The sequence below is a fragment of the Choloepus didactylus genome, assembly GCF_015220235.1.
Source record: "Choloepus didactylus isolate mChoDid1 chromosome 11 unlocalized genomic scaffold, mChoDid1.pri SUPER_11_unloc2, whole genome shotgun sequence".
Classification (NCBI taxonomy): Eukaryota; Metazoa; Chordata; class Mammalia; order Pilosa; family Megalonychidae; genus Choloepus; species Choloepus didactylus.
Window position 1 is genome coordinate 3,104,452 of NW_023637579.1, and position 25,180 is coordinate 3,129,631.

A 25,180-nucleotide genomic window follows, 5' to 3' on the forward strand; every position below is an offset into this window, starting at 1 on the left:
CCACATACAGGGCAGGCAACACCAACTACACACGCAAGCTTGGTACACCAATTGGGCCCCACAAGACTCACTCCCCCACTCACCAAAAAGGCTAAGCAGGGGAGATCTGGCTTGTGGAGAACAGGTGGCTCGTGGACGCCACCTGCGGGTTAGTTAGAGAAAGTGTACTCCACGAAGCTGTAGATCTGATAAATTAGAGATAAGGACTTCAACTGGTCTACAAACCCTAAAAGAACCCTATCAAGTTCAGCAAATGCCACGAGGCCAAAAACAACAGAAAATTATAAAGCATATGAAAAAACCAGACGATATGGATAACCCAAGCCCAAGCACCCAAATCAAAAGACCAGAAGAGACACACCACCTAGAGCAGCTACTCAAAGAACTAAAGATGAACAATGAGACCCTAGTACGGGATATGAAGGAAATCAAGAAGACCCTAGAAGAGCATAAAGAAGACATTGCAAGACTAAATAAAAAAATGGATGATCTTATGGAAATTAAAGAAACTGTTGACCAAATTAAAAAGATTCTGGACACTCATAGTACAAGACTAGAGGAATTTGAACAACGAATCAGTGACCTGGAAGATGACAGAATGGAAAATGAAAGCATAAAAGAAAGAATGGGGAAAAAAATTGAAAAACTCGAAATGGACCTCAGGGATATGATAGATAATATGAAACGTCCGAATATAAGACTCATTGGTGTCCCAGAAGGGGAAGAAAAGGGTAAAGGTCTAGGAAGAGTATTCAAAGAAATTGTTGGGGAAAACTTCCCAAATCTTCTAAACAACATAAATACACAAATCATAAATGCTCAGCGAACTCCAAATAGAATAAATCCAAAAAAACCCACTCCGAGACATATACTGATCACACTGTCAAACATAGAAGAGAAGGAGCAAGTTCTGAAAGCAGCAAGAGAAAAGCAATTCACCACATACAAAGGAAACAGCATAAGACTAAGTAGTGACTACTCAGCAGCCACCATGGAGGCGAGAAGGCAGTGGCACGATATATTTAAAATTCTGAGTGAGAGGAATTTCCAGCCAAGAATACTTTATCCAGCAAAGCTCTCCTTCAAATTTGAGGGAGAGCTTAAATTTTTCACAGACAAAGAAATGCTGAGAGAATTTGCTAACAAGAGACCTGCCCTACTGGAGATACTAAAGGGAGCCCTACAGACAGAGAAACAAAGACAGGACAGAGAGACCTGGAGAAAGGTTCAGTACTAAAGAGATTCGGTATGGGTACAATAAAGGATATTAATAGAGAGAGGGAAAAATATGGCAAACATAATCCAAAGGATAAGAGGGCCGATTCAAGAAATGCCTTCACGGTTTTAACGTTGAATGTAAATGGATTAAACTCCCCAATTAAAAGATATAGATTCGCAGAATGGATCAAAAAAAATGAACCATCAATATGTTGCATACAAGAGACTCATCTTAGACACAGGGACACAAAGAAACTGAAAGTGAAAGGATGGAAAAAAATATTTCATGCAAGCTACAGCCAAAAGAAAGCAGGTGTAGCAATATTAATCTCAGATAAAATAGACTTCAAATGCAGGGATGTTTTGAGAGACAAAGAAGGCCACTACATACTAATAAAAGGGGCAATTCAGCAAGAAGAAATAACAATCGTAAATGTCTATGCACCCAATCAAGGTGCCACAAAATACATGAGAGAAACATTGGCAAAACTAAAGGAAGCAATTGATGTTTCCACAATAATTGTGGGAGACTTCAACACATCACTCTCTCCTATAGATAGATCAACCAGACAGAAGACCAATAAGGAAATTGAAAACCTAAACAATCTGATAAATGAATTAGATTTAACAGACATCTACAGGACATTACATCCCAAATCACCAGGATACACATACTTTTCTAGTGCTCACGGAACTTTCTCCAGAATAGATCATATGCTGGGACATAAAACAAGCCTCAATAAATTTAACAAAGATTGAAATTATTCAAAGCACATTCTCTGACCACAATGGAATACAATTAGAAGTCAATAACCATCAGAGACTTAGAAAATTCACAAATACCTGGAGGTTAAACAACACACTCCTAAACAATCAGTGGGTTAAAGAAGAAATAGCAAGAGAAATTGCTAAATATATAGAGACGAATGAAAATGAGAACACAACATACCAAAACCTATGGGATGCAGCAAAAGCAGTGCTAAGGGGGAAATTTATAGCACTAAACGCATATATTAAAAAGGAAGAAAGAGCCAAAATCAAAGAACTAATGGATCAACTGAAGAAGCTAGAAAATGAACAGCAAACCAATCCTAAACCAAGTACAAGAAAAGAAATAACAAGGATTAAAGCAGAAATAAATGACATAGAGAACAAAAAAACAATAGAAAGGATAAATATCACCAAAAGTTGGTTCTTTGAGAAGATCAACAAGATTGACAAGCCCCTAGCTAGACTGACAAAATCAAAAAGAGAGAAGACCCATATAAACAAAATAATGAATGAAAAAGGTGACATAACTGCAGATCCTGAAGAAATTAAAAAAATTATAAGAGGATATTATGAACAACTGTATGGCAACAAACTGGATAATGTAGAAGAAATGGACAATTTCCTGGAAACATATGAACAACCTAGACTGACCAGAGAAGAAATAGAAGACCTCAACCAACCCATCACAAGCAAAGAGATCCAATCAGTCATCAAAAATCTTCCCACAAATAAATGCCCAGGGCCAGATGGCTTCACAGGGGAATTCTACCAAACTTTCCAGAAAGAACTGACACCAATCTACTACTCTTTCAAAACTCTTTCAAAACATTGAAAAAAATGGAACACTACCTAACTCATTTTATGAAGCTAACATCAATCTAATACCAAAACCAGGCAAAGATGCTACAAAAAAGGAAAACTACCGGCCAATCTCCCTAATGAATATAGATGCAAAAATCCTCAACAAAATACTTGCAAATCGAATCCAAAGACACATTAAAAAAATCATACACCATGACCAAGTGGGGTTCATTCCAGGCATGCAAGGATGGTTCAACATAAGAAAAACAATCAATGTATTACAACACATTAAAAACTCGAAAGGGAAAAATCAATTGATCATCTCAATAGATGCTGAAAAAGCATTTGACAAAATCCAACATCCCTTTTTGATAAAAACACTTCAAAAGGTAGGAATTGAAGGAAACTTCCTCAACATGATAAAGAGCATATATGAAAAACCCACAGCCAGCATAGTACTCAATGGTGAGAGACTGAAAGCCTTCCCTCTAAGATCAGGAACAAGACAAGGATGCCCGCTGTCACCACTGTTATTCAACATTGTGCTGGAAGTGCTAGCCAGGGCAATCCGGCAAGACAAAGAAATAAAAGGCATCCAAATTGGAAAAGAAGAAGTAAAACTGTCATTGTTTGCAGATGATATGATCTTATATCTAGAAAACCCTGAGAAATCGACGATACACCTACTAGAGCTAATAAACAAATTTAGCAAAGTAGCAGGATACAAGATTAATGCACATAAGTCAGTAATGTTTCTATATGCTAGAAATGAACAAACTGAAGAGACACTCAAGAAAAAGATACCATTTTCAATAGCAACTAAAAAAATCAAGTACCTAGGAATAAACTTAACCAAAGATGTAAAAGACCTATACAAAGAAAACTACATAACTCTACTAAAAGAAATAGAAGGGGACCTTAAAAGATGGAAAAATATTCCATGTTCATGGATAGGAAGGCTAAATGTCATTAAGATGTCAATTCTACCCAAACTCATCTACAGATTCAATGCAATCCCAATCAAAATTCCAACAACCTACTTTGCAGACTTGGAAAAGCTAGTTATCAAATTTATTTGGAAAGGGAAGATGCCTCGAATTGCTAAAGACACTCTAAAAAAGAAAAATGAAGTGGGAGGACTTACACTCCCTGACTTTGAAGCTTATTATAAAGCCACAGTTGCCAAAACAGCATGGTACTGGCACAAAGATAGACATATAGATCAATGGAATCGAATTGAGAATTAAAAAAAAAAAAAAAAAAAAAAAAAAAAAAAAAAAAAAGAATAATAGGGTGGTATACAGGAACCCTGTACCTTACGCATGATTTTTCTGCAAACCCACAAGTTCCCTAATAAAAAAAAAAAAAGTAATGGTAAAATCATGGGATGCTGAATGAATTCCTGCTTAGGGTCCACTGTCCTTTATTTTGTTTCCTGTCTCTCTTTCTGTACCCAGGGGCAGACTGGAGCTCTGTTCTCTGGAGAATGCCCAAGTTGTTAATTTGATAACTTAAGCCCTAAGAGGAATGGATGGCTTCCTTCTAAAAAGTTATGGAGACTGAACCATGAAGTTTCCTCCAAAAGAAACATTCTAAATCCATGTTGTCTGAGAGGATTTAGGCTGGGTTTAATTCCACTGGGACAAGACACATTTTCTATTATTGAATCCTTCTTTCACCTGTCATCTTTGAAAGACTGGATTATTTAGGTGTCATGAAATATTGAAGATGATTTATATATATGTCTAATATTCATAAGTTCATTTGGTATCATTATTAAGAAATTTTTCCATTATTTTAAATTTAAGTCTTTCATATATAATGCACACATAGACACACTGCAGATAGATAGCTATAGATTAGATAGATGATAGACACATAGATACATAGATAAATAGACAGATGACAGATACGTTAGATGAACAGATATGATGGATGGATGATGGATGGATGGATGGATGGATGATGGGTGGATGGATGGATGGATGATGGGTGGATGGATGGATGGATGGATGGACAGACAGATGGAATCCTTTGTTTAACAGTTTCTTTGAATTTTAGTTTTACTTACTAAGGATGAAAGGAAAACAAGATAGAGTACAAGTCTTCATTGGGTTTAAAAATCTCTGAGAGGAAACATATGACTAAAACAAAATAAACACACAGAATAATTTTAGATAGTGATGCCATGAATAAAGTAGGAGTGGCTCTTGTTGTGGACAGGCTGCCTTCAAAATGGTGATCAAGGAGGGAGGGTGTCTCTAAGGAGGGCCATTGGAACCAAAACCTGAATGGTGGGAAGGAGGCAGCCCTTCAAAGACGTGGGGGAAGACTGTTACAGCACAGGCAGCAGGATGGACAAAGTCTCCAAAGTGGAGACATGCATGGCCTGGATGAAGACCAGAGCAGTGTGACTGTGCATGCAAAATGACTGGAAAATGGGAGAAGCTGGTGATTGGGAGGCACATGGTACCTGGTCGTGTAGGACACTATTCTCCACAGACAGAGCTTGGATTTTACTGTCATTGTCATGGAAATCCTTCAGATACCTTGAAGGAGAAAAGTTACAATGCTCTTTTTAAGTCTCTGAAATATGATTCTGACCCCTGCATTCCAGGTAGATTGTAGAAAAGAAAAAGAAGAAGAAAGACCCAGCAGGAAACAAGCAATAAAAATGGCTTGAACTAGGGTCTTAGCAGAGAACAGGTGAAGAGTGATTAGATTCTGGATATGTTCTTGACTTCGTTTCTTTTTGATGAATTGGAATCAAGCAAGTTGGTAGATCATGTTGGCATTTACTGATTTGGGGAAGTTAGAACAAGCGGATTAATGGGGAAATGAGTAAGGTGAAATGACGACAGCTGGCAGACAATTGCATGAGTCCAGAGTTGAAGAGCAGAGCTGGAGAAACAGAAGAGAGTTATTATGTAGGGAGAGTCTGTAAAGACCAAAAATTACAGGAAATGACCTAGGTAGGAAGTGTAGACAGAAAACAAGATGAGCCAAGAGTGGAAATATTCAAATGTACAGCAAGGGGAACAACCCTGCAAAGGAGATTGAGAAGGAGTGACAAGGAAGATGGGAGAAAAACCAAGAGAGTGCATCATGGAAGTATAGAGAAAATAGGTAAAACTGGATGAAATATTGCTGGCAATTAAAATGAAGGCAAAGAGCTAACCAATTAATTTGCCAAGACGGAAGCTCTTTACAACTTTGACAAGAGATATTCATTGGAATTAAAAGAAAAAGCCCAACTGGAGTAAAGGAGAACAGAATGGGAGGTGAGAAATGCGGAGAAGTGATTAATCACATCTCTGAAGGAATTTTAATATATATCAGAAACTGAAAAATGCTAGCAACTGGCAGGAGACAAGGAGTCAAAGGAGGGAATTAAATTTTAAGGGTGGGTATATAAAGGCGGGTATATGCACTAACGGAACAATCTAGTAATGAGAGAAAAGAATGATGGGAAGGAGAAAGGGGACACACACGTATATGTATATATGTGCACATGTGCATTTGTGCATATATATATATACTACATATATGATTTATACAAAATGCAAATAGCAACATTTGAGGGTCAGAGTTAGAGACACCAAAATCTGTACCCACCAGGATTAGATGTTTCATGCAAACCATATTTCTATCTTTATGAAAATCACCTACAAAAGAGTCCCTCCTGGCTGAATATCCCCATGTCTCCTTACAGAATTAGAGGAGGGAAATCAATAACTATAATCCCTGAAATTCACAATGAAGGTACTTGGAAATGGACTATAGACAGCAAAGTTTAGAACTTCCCTTTGTATTCCTTTGCTGAGAAATACTGACAGGCTTCACCCCTCACACAAGGCTTGAGCACAACGGGGGCCCACCAGCTCCCACCCTATGAAAAGGAATTCTACAGCAGGCCTCCCACAAATAAGCAGAGCAGTTCTGTGGGCTGTGGAGTCTTTCTGAGTTCCCATCTAGTTAACTTAAACTTTCTCTTTTAACCATGAGAGTGAACCCCTCTCACCCTAACTTGTAACTTGTAAAGTGGGGATAGCAAAGCCTCCTTTACAGTACTGTTTTAAGGATGAAATTCAACTATTTGTGTAATATGCTTGGCATACTCTAGAGGCTTCATTTCCCTCTTCTCCTCAACACCACTGGCCTGGAATGACTGAGAATAAAATCTGGAAAGCCTGGGCACAGACTTTGCCACTCTTGAATTGGATAAATGACCCAATGGTTGCATCTGGAAATAGTGAAACATGTTATCATAGAGAAAGGGAAGTGATTCATTGTTGGGGTGGATCTACCCTCTGTTTCTTATCATTTCTGCTTCCTCCATCTGGTCAACCTGATGAAGACTTGTTTGACAGCTGCTGGAGGAAGTTGGAAATGTCAAGTGACATCTCATCCTACCAAGATCCACTGCTGTTCTTCTGCCTCTAGACCCCTTCATCCTCCTGCTGTGATTAGCATCATCCCAAGAATTCTCTGATCATGGAGAGGTTCCAGGGAGAGGCCAGGGGTAAACTTACTTTATTCAGGGGGATAATTTTAACCTTTGCTCACACATCAGTTATCTGAATGACTGACAATCACCAAAATGGAATCATTTGAAATCCATTTACTTTCACTGAATCTCCTTTTTATTAGGGTTTTTCTTGCTGAGTGTCAGCTCTTTTTCATCTCTTGGAAAATTTTAAGAGCTACTTAACTTTGTCCCTCTTTCTCTATCCTTCTACCTTATACACTGAAGACAAATATTTCTCCCTAAAATACAGAACACATTTCATCATCCTTTAGCTCATAAATATTCACTGCTCTATCACCTCCTACATGGCCTTGAAGAGCCTTCATCATTGGATCCCAAACATCATTTTCAACTTCATCTCCTAGGGGATGCATCTTTCACAAAAGGCTTCAATTACTGCCAACTAATTGTCATTCCTGAATTACCTTATACTCCAAACACAATCCAAATGGCAGTTTCTCATACATGAATCAGAATTACATTCCTTCCTCATTCCTATTTCTATAACATATTGTTTGTGCATCTACATAGAAAATATTAAATTTTGCCTTACCCAAAAGAAAAGCTGTTATAGCACAGTAGAAGTGTCAATCAAAAATTACATCCCAGCTTCATGACTTTATATCAGATATGACTTTGCCAAGTTTTTATCCTCTCTCAGCTTTAATTCTCACAGCTATATGATCTCTGATTTTGTAAAAGCTACTGCACACTGACTACATTTAATGCTATTTGTAGGGGCATATTCATTCACTATTCTGAAACAGCCTTTATCTGCTTCCATAGCTGTCTCTCCTCTATGTTTATTTTTTTCTTGAGGCCAAGAGCTTTGGCTCATACAGGCTTTCCATAAATGTTTGTTAAACTTAAAAAGAGTGACATTTTTCATCAGAGCATACACTGAATTCAACTCTATGAGCACAGGTGTGTAATTTTCTCCTCCAATCTATTGCCTAGAGAAGAATCCTAACCCTAAACCTAAAATCCCTTCTCTATACAATGACCTATAAGTGATTTAAGAAATATGAAGGCATTAAATGACTAGAGTCTGAATTCAAGGGATAAGACAAGGGAGGTTGCATGGAGGATCAGATGTAGAGAAGACAATCCACCATCTCCAGGCTCTAAAGCAGGTAGAAATGGCCTAAGGGACCCAGTGTTCTCAGACAGGGAGAGAGGTGCAGGGACTGGAGTGGAAAGACTGTAATCCAGCAAGGCAAAGCTGGTGTATATGAAAAGGATGCATGGAAAAGGTAAGTCCAGAAAGCTGGAGTTTGACAGGTATGTCAAATATTGTCCTGGGAGGAGAATTTCAAAGGAAGTCAGCCCATTAACCAGTGGACAAACATTGATTTGATCCCTTAGCTGTTCTGGGTGCTGGAGACACAGTGTCCAGCAAGTTTGCAACCTGTGTCCTCAAAGCATTTGTATTATAATGGAGGGAGTTATACATTGAAACATACAGAAGTTAATAAATAAATGATAGCAATAAGAGTGGTGTATTTTTGCTGGAATAGAGATAATTAATCTGGATTTATAATTTCCTGGGTGAAATATTTATCAAAAACTATCCACTTGTCTTTTTCCTGATTGTATGATCTCACAGCAACATTGCTAACTCAATTTTCCAAAGTCACTGATCCACTGAGTGCCCTGAACAGAAAGTACCCACATTTTACTAATTGATAATAAAATGTCTCCCAATACCAATAAATAAATGAATCCAGGGGTGCTACCTATTTGATGTTTCATGTTGCATTTATACAAGCTTCAAAGGGAATAAGGATAATCATAGCCACTTTGGAGAGTTGGTTATGAAAATTTAACGAGATAATTCCAGTGAACTTCTTAACAATTGTGTGTGGTATAGAGAAAACCTTAAATAAATATCAGCCATTACTATTGTTGTTTCAGGGCAAGTCAAATGAAGTTGCTTATTCTAGACAGTTCTTTTGAGTCCCACCAACTCAGAATGCCCTGAAGTGTGTGCACCTGAAATTCCCAGAAAAGCCTGTGATGCCAACCACTAGACCTCCTCAGGCAACCTCCTCTTTCCTCTTCTCACCTATTGAAATTTAAAGTAGAACTGAAATCCGGTGAACAGGCTTCTGCAGACTTGAGGACTCCAAGCACAGAGCCATGACTGAAGAGCAGAATGAGGAGGTGTAACTGCAGCTGCAGAGGACTGGAATGGAGAACCTCAGGCTTGTGTGTCCATCCATTTATAAACCAGATGATTGACTCTGACAAGCCAAGATACCAGCATCTCTCTGCACCTAAATATCTTCATTTACAACATGACGGAATGGAATTCACAGCCTTATGAAAGACCATAGCTAGTCCCAAAGAGACTGCCAACCTTATCAGAACATGGTAACAGGTACTATTGGGATTGTTAAAAAATCAACACACGGAGGAAGGTGATTAAAAACTGAAAGCCCCTTTAAGTCTCAGTATCCCAAAGTGATCACATTACACTCTGCTTCCTTGTGTTAAATGAGAATTACAAGTACTTCTTTGTACAAGCCAGAAAACATTTAAGAAGAACCTTCTTTCTGCAGAGCATTTACACAAGGGTTTCAGAGATTTCAAAGAAGATAAAAGGCACTGTCCTTATGGCCAAAAAATCCATAAACTAAATGACATATACATGTGCAATCACAGCACCAGGCAGGATATGTTAAATGTCATAAATACATATGAACTTTTTACAGGAACATAGCTACTAAAGAATAATTTCTGACAGAGATCATGAAGACATTGCATTTGAACTGAGCACTGCAGAATGAATATTTTGACAAGTAAAGATGTTTGAAAATGAACTCTGCCAGCCAAAAGGCAGAGGATGGAAAGTAAAAATATTAGCAAGAAGTCAGGTTTGACTAGGATACAAAATCCATAAGAGGCATTCACAGAAGAAAGGGAAGAAAAAGATGCCTAATTAAACCTATTAAGCTCACACTCTTTAAATCCCTGCTTTGTACTAGGCTCTAAGGAGGCATGGGGGCTGCAAAGAGACACTCAAAGCAATACTTGCCTGGCAAGATGAACTATTACCTAAGCAAGATGATAGAGACAATGCCCAAAGTGATAGAGAACAAGAAGGGAGTGATTAAAACAGAATACAGAGGACATTAAAATCCAAACCAAGTCATCTGAACCTTAGCTTTTAGCTAGTGGGGAATGAATGTGCCCATTAGAACACAAGCCTAGAGTGATTAATGTTTCACCTTGGGCAGATTCATCCAGTAATGCTATATGTAAAATTGTCTGGAAGGGACATTCATGAGTGGGTGGGAGAGCAGAGTGCCTCGGAGCCAAAGATAAAGTCATTTAAGATTTAAGCCAGAGGTAAGAACAAGGATGTCTGTTATCTGTATCTGTTCTACAGCTTAGAAAGCATTTGAAGAGGGTAGGGCTATAAAGTGCCAAGAAAAGGCACTACCTGGATAAAAAAAAAATGAGTGCATATATTGTACCCACTGCAGAGACTTCACGCAAAAATGTTCAGGAACCTGATATTTATTCTCATACCAACCCCATGAAGCTACTGGGGGAATGGGGAGCATAAGCCCTAGAACCCAAAGAGGAAAGTAAGGTACAGAAAGAATCAAGTGGCCTTGGTCTAGGGTTGCCAGAAAAAATACAGGACATACAGCTAAAATTTAATTTCAGATAAACAACATTTTTTTAAATAATTGAAATACTTGTATTTGCTAAATGTGGCAAACCTACCCTGGTTAGAAAGAAGCCAGAAGAAGTAAACTGGGAGCCCCTGGCAGCCCCTTGGTTGATGCATTCTACAAATTCAAACTTCTGAAAACACATCCAGTGCCCATGAGATCAAATCCAACATAGAGTCTCTTTATCTCTGTCCTTTTTTCTCCCCCAGAGTAACTACTCACCAGACTTCCCTCAGGAGACAATTTCCCATCCTCCCACTGTGGTTCAGTTTCTCCACTCCTGAGTTTCACTGCAAGTTGGGCGGTTCCTCAACCGAAAGCTCAGAAGGGTGCAACACAGAGCAGGATATTACATCTGACCACTGGTCTGTGCTCCTGCCAACCACAAGGGCATAGCAGAGAAGGAAGGAGACTTTCTGGAGGGAAAGGGAAAAGGAAAGTGTGTGACTGCACGTCTGGGCGAATATCTGTGTGCACACATGTGCTCCTATGCATACACTCTGTGGGAAAAATTAACAATCTGAAACATGAGTGAGAAAATCAACATTCTGGGTTCACTTTGCTTTCAAGGAAACTCCATGACTGATGACCAGATAAGGTAGCATCTTCCCCTATTCCTCAGAAATCTGAGATCTCTAGATTCTCAATACCTTATCCTCTTACAAACATACAGGGAGGGAGCAGACCTCTTCTTCAGGAAAGTGAGAACTAAGTTAGAAATAAAGTTCTTTCCTTTCCTCTGGCTCTGAGGATCAAATCCAATATAAATAACCTTTCTTCAGGCAGTCTAATATGCAAAAGACAAGGCGGGGAAGAAAGAGAAAGTGTAAGAATAGAAGGTCCTAAGAATTACTTGAGGTAAATAAAGAAGACACCCAGAGGCAATAGCCTCTTCAAGAACATGAACCAGATGTGTCCCCTTTGCTCATAAAGTTGACACCCCTTTGCAACATAAACAAGTTAGGGTGGTCACTGCATAGACATCCCTGAAGATCAGGAAAATGATTAAACTAGAGGAAGCGGTAGCAACAAACAAGATGGAATTTAACAAAGGATTATGAACACTGAATCTCTATATAATTTTCTTTTTCTTAGTTGCTAGGATACTAGAATAGCTAGAAGGAAAGAATTGAAATGGTGAAATGGTAACCCATAGCATCCCTTGAAATTTGTTCTATAGCTACTTGTTAAATTGTCATTTGAAAGCTATCACTTTTTGTATATATGTTATATTTCACAATAAGGAAATAACTGAAACTGTAGTACTATAACACATAACAATTTTGGAACTTTCTTATATAACTATTTGTTAAATTGCACTTGGAAAGTTATCACTTTTATGTATATATGTTATATTCTATAATTTAAAAAAAAATGATTAAAAAAAGAAGCTATTGTTCTCCCTCTGGTCATCCATCCAAGGCTGATTTTACAGTGGAGAAGGAAAAGGGCCTGCATGAAACACTGTCCCACATCCCCCCAGCCCTGCCCACTGAGACACGGGGAGCAAGCTGGCCACAGTGATAATGCCAAGGCCACATGTCAGAGGAGAGGTAGGGTTTAGCTAACAGCGGACCCTGAACTGTTCATGCTGGAGGAGTGGAAAAGTGCATTCATTTTATCCTGTCTGATGGTGCCAACCATGGTTCACTGGGTATCTTGAGATTTTAAGCTACAAAGACATTGATTTGATGAATTAAAAAATGATATGCTCATCTATTCCAAATCTTTTTTTGTTTGCTTGGAATAAAGGAGCCAAGACTGAGGAAATTTGAGCTACTGCTGAATAGCAGCAGAACTTAGGAGTCTGAAGTGTTCTATAGCAATTTATAAGTTTGGTAATTTTTTTTAATTTATCACTCCTATACTTGAGAAGAAATGTATTTGAAACAGAAAATACCCAAGTTCCAGCTTTATTCTTTACTCAGTTCATAGTTGAGAACCGTTGTACCAAACAACTGATTCCCAGACTCTCCTGTGTCTAAAGATTGTATAAGGATCTTGTTAAAATTAAGGTTCTGATTCTGTGGAATTGGCGTGGGGTCTCCACTCCACCTTCTAACAAGCTCCTGGGTGGTTCCTGTGCTTCTGATCCTTGACCACAGTTTTAAGTAGCAAAGTGCCAGCTACATGGTTCTCAAAATGCAGCCTCCAATGAGCAGCTCAGCACCATCTCAGCACTTGTCAGAAATGCAAATTACCAGCCCCCAAAGAGGACCACTGAATTAAATACCCTGAGGTAGGGCCAGCAGTCTCCTTGGTGAGTCCTCTCATTCTCTGTGAATGTTCAGGGGCCATGGCAATAAGCCATTCTTCTCTCATTCTGATTACTCACAAATAAAGTCATCAATCTCCAAATGGGGCCTCAGACATTACAGGATGAGGGCAAACATGAAACAGCTCCAATTCATTCAGCATCTTTGACTGCCTTCTGCCCTGCACTAGCATCTATCAGTTGGAAAAGAACAAGAGTTTAACTCCACTAAAAATGCTAACCTGTGCACCTTCCTGCACCTCGTTTTCTTCATCTGTGGAGTTAATAGGGTATAAATGAAAGTGAATTGACTAAACTGTGATTTATCCTGCAATTTAGGTGTCATAGCTGCTGACTGAGCACAATGGAGATCAGTGCTATTCAGCTTCACTGTATTCTCAGAGACCTTTTTCCTTCCAAAAGCAGTTCCTCAGCCTATCCACATAATGCACATCATTTCCGTCCTCCAGGATGTCATCTCTGCTAATATTCCCTCATCTTTTGCTCTCCTGCTTGCCTGCATACCAACACTCAGGTTTCATTTATCTGAAAAGGACATAAAATGTTTTTCATTTACTCTGATAGTATATGATCATCTCTTCTTGTGCTTTCAATGTCAAACATTCAATAATGTGTGTTTGTATGATTATTAAATTTTTGTATACTTCCTATTGAAAAATTAGAAATTACAAATGAGAAGAAAACATTAACTAACCCAGAATCCTATTACTAATAAACAATCACCATTTGTTTCTTGGTAGATATCATTACAGCCTTTGTTCTGTGAAAATATACAAACACACACATGCACCCACTAATTTAAAAAATTTCTAAAAAGGGGATCATCCTGTAAACACATCTTTTCATACCATTAAATACATTTTCTTAACATCATTACTAATGGAATGCATAATATTCCATTATATATAATATATCTAAATATATATAATAATTGCATAATAAAAATATAATAAAATTATATATAATTATATAAATTCTTTTTGCCAATTGCTGTTTTATTTCCAGTTTTTCTATTATAAATATGCTATGATTACTTATAGTCTTATAAATAAATCTTGATGTGGTATTTCTGATAGCATTTTTGATTTCTAGTAATAGCATAGCGTGGATTTCATAACATGAAGTACGCATCAGCCATTGCCCACCAGAGGCAGAGGAGACCCAATCTCAGTGGCTTCTGCAGGGCTTGGAACCAAGGAACTGAATTCCAGATCCCAGCCTCACCAGCTGCCTGATGTGACCAGCAGCACCCTCTGTTGAGAGTGAACCCCTGATCATGGGCAGACAGCAAGGGAACCAAAACCAGCTCCTAAATCTCACTCAACTCTTTCATCTTTTAGGAAATGGCCCATAAGATGAAAATTAACCATTGGAAAAACTAATATTCCCACAAATCAGACAGCTTGCTTCAAATGTTTTCAAAGCCATTATTTGACTAAATGAAAATTTTGTTATATTTATGATATGAAAGAAAGAAATTATCCCTTGCTTGGGAGAAAGCAAAATGATGATTGTTTGGTTTATTTTTATTATTGTTTCATATTAAATAGTTTTCTAATTAACCTAGTTAATTCTAATCTGAAGCTAGTGGGGAAAGTACCTTTTTGCCATAATATATTTGCAGAGGAAAAATTCCCTTTATGACATCAACTCTCTATGAAGCATCACAATGAAGTATGTGTTTCATCCCAATGGTTCTGTCAAGCAGAAGCTGTTATATGACCAGAAACTGACTGACACAAAAGCCAAACTTACAAGTGTTAAAGAACATGGAGATGTCTTGTTTAGGTCCTAACTTACAATGTTTTCCTGAGCAATAAATAATGCAATTTGGTTTAATCAACTGACCTGCCAGAAAGCAAGTTTTTTTTATTATGGAATATAACATATTTATATAGAAATAATAACTTCCAAAGTGCAAGTTAACAAGTAGAGAGAAAATTTCAAAGAATGTTATGGATTACAGTTCCACAGTTTCTGTTACTTCCTTATTGTGAAATATAACATATGCAAAAAGGTGGTAACTTTCAAATTACAATTTAACAAGTAACTACAGAGCAAATTTCAAAGAATGCTATGAGTTACAGTTACACCATTTCAGTTCTTTCCTTCTAGCTATTTCCCCTAGCATCTAGGAAAAAGAAAATTATATAGAGATTCAGTATTCATAATCCTTTGTTAGATCCTATCTTGTCTGTGGTTACCTCTTCCTCTAGATTAATCACTTTCCCAATCCTCAGGGATGTCTAGGCAGTGAGCACCCTAAGTTGTTCATGTTGAAAAGGGGTGTCAACCTTATGAGAAAAGGGGATGTGACTTTTCATTATACCCACTGTTAAACCCTTTCTATAAGCTACCACATACTTCCCCCCTTATCAAACTTCTCCCTGCATTTTGGTGTGTTTCCTTACCTGGCAGTTCATAAACTGTTTTATTTAATGCTCTGTGGTTTTTCTTTTATTCTTTGAACTAAGTATTAGCAACCTTGGTATTTATAACCTAGTAATATTAGATGTAAACCTACAGAAATCAATAAATTACCATGAGTCTGTAGTCTGGAGAGAAATTAACAGCTGGTGGTATGGATGTAAAGTATGTAGAAAAGTAAACCAGCATTTATCATTTAGTAACCTTATTTTTGATTTTCCTTTCCAGAATAACTATATGAATACCTATTCCTCAAACGCTGTTAGATCCAGCTCTTTTGTCATTCTGCAGTGTGCTCAGTTATGATAATTAATTAATAATTATGATATATCAATCACTAATTCTTTGACACATGCTCAGAAAGAACATTGAACACTTTATACTTTTCATACTTCCAATTGTAAGACGCTCCATACTGATGATGATTAAACTGGTTTATATGGTTAAATTCCAGGTGCATGGACATAGCATTTCCCCCATTGTCAGGGGCACTGATTCTTGCCAGGAATCTGGGTTAGACCAGCCCTACAATCCTTACTGACTCCACTGTTGATTAGACCCTGAGGCTATGGAGGTCAAGGGCAGCATTTTGTTGCAAAATATGTGCTCCTTAACTTTGTTCTCTTCCACAGCTCTAGACAGTGACCACCTTGAGAGCAAGGACTGTTGTTTGGAAATATTTTCTTTTTACCCACAACCTTTAACTTAAGAGGTATGTAATAAATATTCTTAATAGCATTAGATTAAATTAGGTTGCCTATTTTTCAAATGTGTACAGAAAAATCATCCATATGAACAACTGCTGTAAGACTAAGATGCATCCATCTCTCATTAGAAATAACAAAACTTAGTAAGTGGACATGGCATTGTAAGTAACTATTAGGAGAAACCCCTTTACCTCTGGATAAACGGTGATCAATTTGTCTAGCCTGCAAAGGAGTGGAAAATTTTATTCTGGAATACAGGTTGCAAATATTTGCCTCACAAAATCCCATGCAGTTGAATTGACATAATCTTCATGAGATCAGCATGTAAAACTCCTTTTTATTTCTAATCCTTCATTCCATGACTCTACAAAATTGCAATTAGAAATATTCCCCAAGGATGCCCATACTAACATCTCACACTTGAGCAAGCATTAAGCTACAATCTTAAAATACCCAGTGGAACAGAATATTATCACAGGTGTTTTCCCTCTTTGGGTCCCCATATTCATTACTATAAGTCACAGGAAACAGAGCTTAAAGGTGAGGATCTCAGCCCTTCCTTTCCCAGGGGATAGGAGAAACAAGCCTAAAGAAAGCCATTAAAGATGCGGGTCACAGCATCTGTGCAGTGAGACTGAGCCAGCGAAGAGCCTGCTCTGACACTCATTCTTCCTGTGATGACGGTCTTCTGAGATCTCTGAATGACACCACAGTTCTTAGGAAGATCGTAAATGAAAGAGTCCTCAGTGGAAAAGACTCAGAATCGACTATGAAATCCTATACATCTCCTTGGAATACCAGATCAACATTCTTCCTTGAAACATCAATTCTTTCAGCAAGATACTTGTCTGATAAGCAAAGAGGTCAAATAATTGAATTTAGTAGTGTTTGTCTTTTGCTTTTCCCAAAACACTGAGGTCCTCTGACTGAATTTTTTTTGCATTAAAAAAGTGTCTTTGGAGTTCTATAGACATAGAAAGTCATGTTCAGATACTGAAGTCTGCATTTCACAGAGCTGCCAGGTGACCATAGCATGTAAAATTTATTTCCTCATATATCAAGGATAACTGTGCATCTGGATGGCACACCAGCCCGAGAGGTGTGGCCTTCTTGATGTCGTTGTTTCTGTATTGATTATTGTTTCTGTATTGATTGCTTAAGCAGGAGGCATAGGTCTTATCAAACCTACCTGAAGTGAGGCCTTCTTTTATGAAACATTGTCCAGTGGTCATGGGCTTTCAAAACTGAAAAACCAGTTTCCATCACAGCATACTTATACGTATATACATGTGCAATGAAAAGAAAAAAATTATTTCTGTGACATGCAGGAAGCAGTGGAGAGAAACAAATAGAAGTTGCCTCCTGAGCATTTATATTGCGATTTTAACGATGAGTGTCTGGTTCCTAAGCATAGGAAACAATTCCAGGCTGCAGAGAGCAAAGCAAGCCAGTGAACTCTTCTATCTCTACACTTAACTCCCAACTAGTAGTGGAGAATTACTCTTCCCAAGATTATCTGAGGGCAAATTTTATTTTTAAATTCCCTACTTATTGTACATATTTTTCAGTGTAATTTTATTTTGGTCATATATTTTAATAATGATAGATAAGCCATTGCCTATAAGATTTTTGTATAGTTTTACTTTGGGATTTTTTGTTATTGTTTTCTTTTTTCTTTTTCTTTTTTTGCCAAACCAGTTGTCACTCTTATTCAAAGGAAGGTTATATACAAGCATGACCAGAGACAAAAAACCTGCTTCAAACAGTAATTTAGATTTGAGTGATTTAGATATGGGATTAGAGAGGTAACAGATCTGGAAGGATGTAGCTAGGATAGAGTCTTGCAGACCATTATATCAGAGTGAGGTGGGAGAGAGTGAAGGGTTTTCAATGAAGATGGATATGATTTGACTGACATTTTAATACAATTATTCTGGCAGACACAGGATGATGAGTTAGCTGTGAGAAATGATCACTTTCTTGATATTTTTAAAGGTGGAGTTCACAGGATTTGCTGATGCATTATATGTGGGGGTTTGAAAAGAGAGAGGACACAAAGTTAACTCCATGATTCCTGATCTCAGCAACTGAAGACAGGGTGACTCCAGCTGCAAGTGGTTCTAGTGTTGCATCCGGGATTTGTATGATCCATCCAAATGAAGATACAACATAGCAGTTGGATATATGAATCTGAAGTTTGCATAGATGTGCAGGCCTGGGGTATAAGTTTGAGAGTCATCAGTATATAGTTAGTATATGAAACCATTAGACTAGGTAAGAGTAGGTAGGAAAAAATATCACTTAGAAGTGCAAACCTATGTGCTGGCCTTGCTCCACTACTTAACAGCCACATGACCTTGACCAAGGGTACTCATTTTGAGCCTCAGTGGTTCCATCTGTAGATGGGGATCATAATACTTCTTTTCAGAGCCAATTTGGACAAGATGTGGATAATTCAGGAAAGGCTCTGAAAGCAGATATAATTTTTATTGGTGCAAAATGACTCATTTTGGATTGTAGGCAGTAGATTGTGTCAATCATATATCTCAATGTCTATTTTCCTTGGTTATATGGAAAAAGTATATACTCTAACAGCATAAAGGCAGAATCGTTCATTCATTCATTCACCCATTCAATAATACTTGGGTGCCATCAACATGCCAGGTATCAAAACATATATTGAGACAATGAGGAATGCAGAAGGGACTAGGACAAACACAGACCATACCTACACAGAGCTTAAGAAGCAGAATCATATTTTTCAAATCCTTTATTATAGAGATGAAAAAAACTGGAGGCAAGTAAACTTTAGAGGCTTGATCAAGAGTCAGAATTAGTTAGTGGCAGTGCAATGTGCAAATCCATGCCTGATTGATTCACAAGGCTGAAATTTTAGCAATTATGTGACTTAAAGTCCTGTCTTCCCAAACAGAAGAAACAAAAATTTCATCCACTGAAGCAAAAGTTACTCCATTACATGCTACACTCAAAAGTGTAGAGAAGTCAGAAAAAGACATGAAAGAAAAGAAAATCCTTAACCAAATACTAGCAAAAAAAATCCAGCACCATATTAAGAGGATTATACACCATGACCAAGTGGAATTTATCTCAGGAGTGCAATGGTGGTTTGCCATAAGAAAATCAATGTAATACACACATTAATAGATGAAAGCAAAAATGCATGACTATTTTAGTTGAAGAAAAAAAGTATTTCACAAAATCCAGCACCTTTTCATGATTAAAAACTCAATGAACTAGGAATAGAAATGCTCATTCTGTCATTCTGATAAGCTATCATTATGATACCTCAACATAATAAAGGACATATATGAAAAACCCATAGCTAGCATCATACTCAATTGTGAAAGGATTAAATCTTTCTCCACAAGATCAGAAACAATACACAGATGCTCACTTTCATTACTGCTATTCAACATTGTACTGAAAGTTCTAGCCAGAGCATTTAGGCAAGAAAAATAAATAAAAGGCATGGAAATTTGAATAGAAGTAAACTTATCTCTATTTTCAGATGACATTATCTTTTATGTAGAAAATCCCAGTGAATACACAAACTGTTAAAGCATAAACAAATTTAGCAAAGTTGCAGGATGTAGGATCAACCCTCAAAATTCAGTTATATTTCTGTATATATATGCAATGAACAATATAAAAATGATATTAGGAAAGTAATTCTATTTGCAATAACATCTAATAAAATAAAACAAATGTAACCAAAATGGTGGAAGAATAATACAGTGAAAACTATAAATTGTTATTGAAATAATTTTAAAAGTCCTAAATAAATGGACAGACATGCTGTATTCATGGATTGGAAGTCTTAACACAGTTAAGATGGCAATAGTCCCCAGAGGTCTACAGATCACTGCAATCCCTACCAAACCCTAATGACCTCTTGTGCAGAAATGGAAAAGCCAATCCTTAGTTCATGTGGAAGTAAGTGCAAGGATCCCCAAATAGTCAAAACAATCTTGAAAAAGAACAAAGTTGGAGGACTCACACTTCCAAATTTCAAAACTTACTAAAAAGTGATAGTAAGCAAAACAGTGTGATGCTGACACAAGAATAGACATGCACATTAATGGAATTGAATTGAAAATACAGATACAAATCCATACATGTAAGGTGAATTTACTTTAGACAAGAGTGCCAAGAACATTCAATGGTTTAAAGAACAATTTTTTCAAGAAATGGTGATGGTAGAACGTGATATCCACATATTAAGGAGTGATGTTTGACCCTTATCTCACACCATATACAAAAATTAATGCAGAATGGATAAAAGACCTAAATTTAAGAGTTACAACTATAAAACTTTTAGAAGAAAACATAGGGGCAAATCTATATGACCTTAGATTTGGCAATGGTTTCTTAAATATGAGACCAAATGCACAAAAAGCAAAATTAAAAATATATAAATTGGACATCATCAAAATTAAAAACTTTTGTGTATTAAAGAATACTACCAAGAGAGTGAAAAGACAATGTGCAGAATGGAAAAAACTATTGGCAAATCATATATTTGATAAACATCTAATATTCTGAATGCATAAAGAACTCTTACATCACCACAACAAAAAGACAAACAACCCAATTAAAACATGAGCAAATAACTTGAGTAGACATTTTTGCAAAGAAGATATATATATTGCCAAAAAAAAATATGAAAACATGCACAATATTATTAACCATTGGGGAAATGGTAATCAAAACCACAAAAAGTTACCAGTTTACACCAACTAGGATGGTCATTATTAAAAAATAATTATAAAACATAAAATAACAATTGCTGTTGAGGATGCAGAGAAATTGGAACATATATTGCTGAGAGGAATATAGAAATGGTGCAGCCACTATGGAATACAGTTCAGCAGTTCCTCAGTAAGTTAAATTACCATGTGACCCAGTGATTCCACTCCTAAGTGTATAGATAAAAGTATTGAAATCAAGTGTTCAAGAAAAACTTGTTTGAATGATCATGGCAGCTCTATATTCTCAATAGAGAAAAGATGGAAACAACCCATTCACCCACAAAGAGATGGAAGGAAAAACAAAATGTAGTATATCCACACAATGGAATATTACTCAGCTATGAAAGGGAAAGTAGTAGTGATAAACATCACAACATGGATGAGTCTCGAAAACATTGTAAGTGGGGAAAAAAACACAAAAGGCCACATTTCTTATGATTCCACTTATATAAAATATTCAGCGTAGGCAAACCCATAGAGACAGAGAGCAGATCAGCAGTTGCCAGCAGTTGGGAAGTAAGGGGAACAGGCAGGGACTGATCAATGGGCATGTGTTTCCATTCGAGGTGATGAAAAATTCTGTCACTAGATAGTGGCGATGGCTGCACAATATTGTGAATGTACTTAATGCAATTGATCTATGCACTTTAAAATGGTTACAGCAGTAGATTTTATGTTATATTAATTTTAACAGAATAAAAAACTAATTCTATTAAGCAAAATATTAATATAATTAATATTTTAATAATTTAATAATTTTGTTAATCTCTGTGGTGTACATCAAAAATAAAATGGTAGTATTTTTAAAAATGTCTGTAGCAGCATGTGATGAAACCAGTATTAAAAGCAAATATTTCAGACTCTGTCCCCAACTACGTAATAAATTTTGCATATGTAGCCCCTATTCTTATGCTCTGCAAACAGTGCTTGGCAGTACAAAAACCAAAAACAATGCTTTATTTATTTTTAAAAATGTTTTTCAATTTTGTACAATTCTGTGTGCACATTACGATAAAATTGTAATTATCCAATAGGGAAAAATATCCCCAAAGCTTATTTTCCTTCCATTTTCACTCTCCTGGTATAGAATCACTTTCTACTTCCTTCCTGAGGGCTCCAGGGAATAAAAAGAACCTCTTATTAAAAGAAGCCCTCGTGATGGAGTCCTGATGATGAGGTCCTTTTGCTACTCTTAGTCCTTTGAGGGTCAACTTTTTTTCTCATTCTGGAAACAGTTATCCATGCTCACTAATTCTGCCATCAGTCTTCTTAGAAATAAATAGGTGCATTTTTTTTCCTAATTCAACCACTCTTTAAATGTGTTCTTTAGACATGCATTTGAACAGAGTCTAGCATGTCTGCCACCACTAACTTGGAGATTTGCAATATTTTCAGGGTTTCAGAATCCCTCAGCTGGACTCCTACTTTTTAATTCTGCCTGCTTTGTATTTATGGATAGTATCAAAGGAAGATGACACTACCAGCCCACCATCAGTAAGCCACATTTGTGATTTTGTTTCTCATGGTGTTGAAGATAAACTGAGGATCACAGAGTATCTGGTAATTTCAATTAAGGTTGATGTGTTCAACCTATTTAAATAACCTGATTTGCTCTTCTTATGGTCTTTGGTATTTTAGCAGGTTGCCTACCTTCAAGGGTACAGATTAGGACTCTGCTCAAAATTTGGATTCAAGATCATTCCATAACTTTCCTCATGTCATCTTTCTTTGTTGAGATGGAACAGTACTTGGGGCAGGAGGCCCATATTTTAAAGAGTGAGTTTTTATTGTGACCCTTTTGGTCAAGCACTGTTGATGAGGAACCTATTCCTTTGCTGGAAATATTACTTTTTGTATTAAAAACCTAGAGATCTTGGGTGTAGACCCAGCACACTGAGCAGCTCAGGACCTTTCAGTAAGTCAACAAACATCTCCAGATCTATGATGTCAGATCAGATCATCACAAAGGCTTATTTCTCCTCAAAAATTCCACAAATCTATTACCTCATGAATGACCTTATGATCTCTATCTCTCAATGACATTTATATGTTTTCTGCAAGTTACCGACTATGAGTAAACAAAGTTCCTACCCTCCACAGAGAGAACCCCGACACTCACAGATGATGATACAGTTGTTGGTTTAGCCCTTCTTTTTATTCCAGGCCCTCACTTCCATCTTTGATGACTGTATTTGGAATAATAACTTCATTCATGTATGACTCAGTTGCACACACCATCATAGATCACCTCTTCTCTCCCACATTCCCATGTTCTGACAGTTCTCCATTGCCTTCTCTATTTGGAAGAGGTTGGACTGTGTTTCTTGGATGCTTCCTCCAGCATATCAGTGTACTCTGTTCTACCACATGCAAATCAGGCAATACCTCAGCATTCTGGTGCAGTAAAGTCCACACTGGTAAAGCAATTCCATGTGTGAATTTTGTCAAATGCTTGATGTTCTCTGAGCCCCATTTCTATATATGCAAAAAGGAAACCTTATATGCATTTTACAACACTGTGAATGTACCGAGTATTTGTCTTTATTTTGTTTGACTTCCAGTTATAGGGGTAGGTAAGTTCCATGCCCTGAGAGTTTAGAGGAATGACAGTTGAGTTTATAGCTGCTCTGGGCCCCAAATCTGGATGAGCCCTTATATAGTGAATGTATTCTTCTTCTGAAAATAGAGAGAAGAATAAATTAATGTATATGTAGGAGGGCTGAGAGGTTTTCAAGTACACCTAAAGAAGATTGAGATTGTCCATTTTCCCATTGGAGCTTCTGGCTTCACACACCTGTCCCTGCTACCTCATACCTGTATAACAGCAGGAGGTAGTCTGGGCCACTTCTGTAAGCCTTTGGCAGTTCTAGGAATTCATGCCTGACAATTGTAAGGCAAAGTTGAGCTGGATGTCCCTTAACTATGCTCCCATATTACTCTAGTCTTGCCTCAACCATGATCACATGCCATTCTAATGACTGCTTCACAATGGGTTCCTTCAGTCAATACCGATTAATGGTCTTCTGTACATTGGACACTGTGCTAAGCATGGAAACCCAGAAGCAAATGAAACAGACAGAAATCCCTGACTCCATGGAACTTACAAAGTAGTGAGGTGAAACAGGAAAGAAACATAATAAATGAGAAGAGTATATTTGTTAAATGGTGATAAGTACTATAAAAAGTCAGCAAAGAGAGAGAAAGGAGCTGAGGAGGTTGTCAATATTAAGTAACATAGTACATAGAGCCTTAATGTTGTGAGTTTGGGGGAAAATAAAAAAACAGTCTGCAAGAGGACTGAGAAGGATTTCTCTGAGGAAAAGAGCCATGCAGGTGTTTTGTAGAAAATCACTGTAAATATGAGAAACATCACATGCAAAACCTTGTAGAATGACAATGGTGGATGTTGAGCAGCAGTGATACAATCATATTATGCCTGGAGGTAATTCTCTGTTGCCATGTTGAGCATAATTTGAAGGGAGCAGGGGAAAGCAGAGAGACAGGACACTAGATCAATAATTCAGGTGATGCGTGAGGGTGATAGCAGAAGTGGGGAGACGTGGTCAGAATCTGGGTATCTTTAAGGATAAAGAAAAAATTTGCTGATGACTGTGGGATGGATAAGAAGGAGAAATGTCAAGGGGAGCTCCACCTGGCCAGTAACAGGTAACAGAGAGGGAAGAATGTGATTTTAGTGCCTGCTCAGTGATTCACCACAAGAAATACCACCCTCTACCAAGCTATGTCCTCATCATTAAACATTTAGGTAAAGTCCATAGGTTGGTAGGTACTATGAGTAATAAAGTAGTATGTCAATGAAAATATCAGTGCCAAGAACAATGCATGCATGTCCTTTTATTTTTCTCCAGACTATGCATATTTCCATGTCTTTCAACACACATTGCACATTGACCTTGAAATAACAAGCAGGTGTTGGGTTGGGTGGAAGCTTTCTACAGCAATGAGTATATTACTTTGTATGTTTGCTAAGTGATATAATC

The 25,180-nt window shown here is 37.3% G+C and overlaps 2 protein-coding genes across 6 annotated transcripts in view; one reads left to right on the top strand and one right to left on the bottom strand.

Moving 5' to 3' along the window:
• The window catches only part of LOC119524593 (germinal center-associated signaling and motility-like protein), a 39,752-nt gene extending 28,500 nt beyond the window's left edge, over positions 1-11,252 (bottom strand). Inside the window, exon 1 of the mRNA XM_037823316.1 lies at positions 11,224-11,252. Coding sequence (XP_037679244.1) covers positions 11,224-11,252 — 29 coding nt within the window. The remainder of the gene's footprint in view (positions 1-11,223) is intronic.
• LOC119524586 (zinc finger protein 596-like) overlaps positions 1-25,180 on the top strand; it is a 1,058,357-nt gene that overhangs the window by 890,483 nt on the left and 142,694 nt on the right. The window lies entirely within an intron of this gene.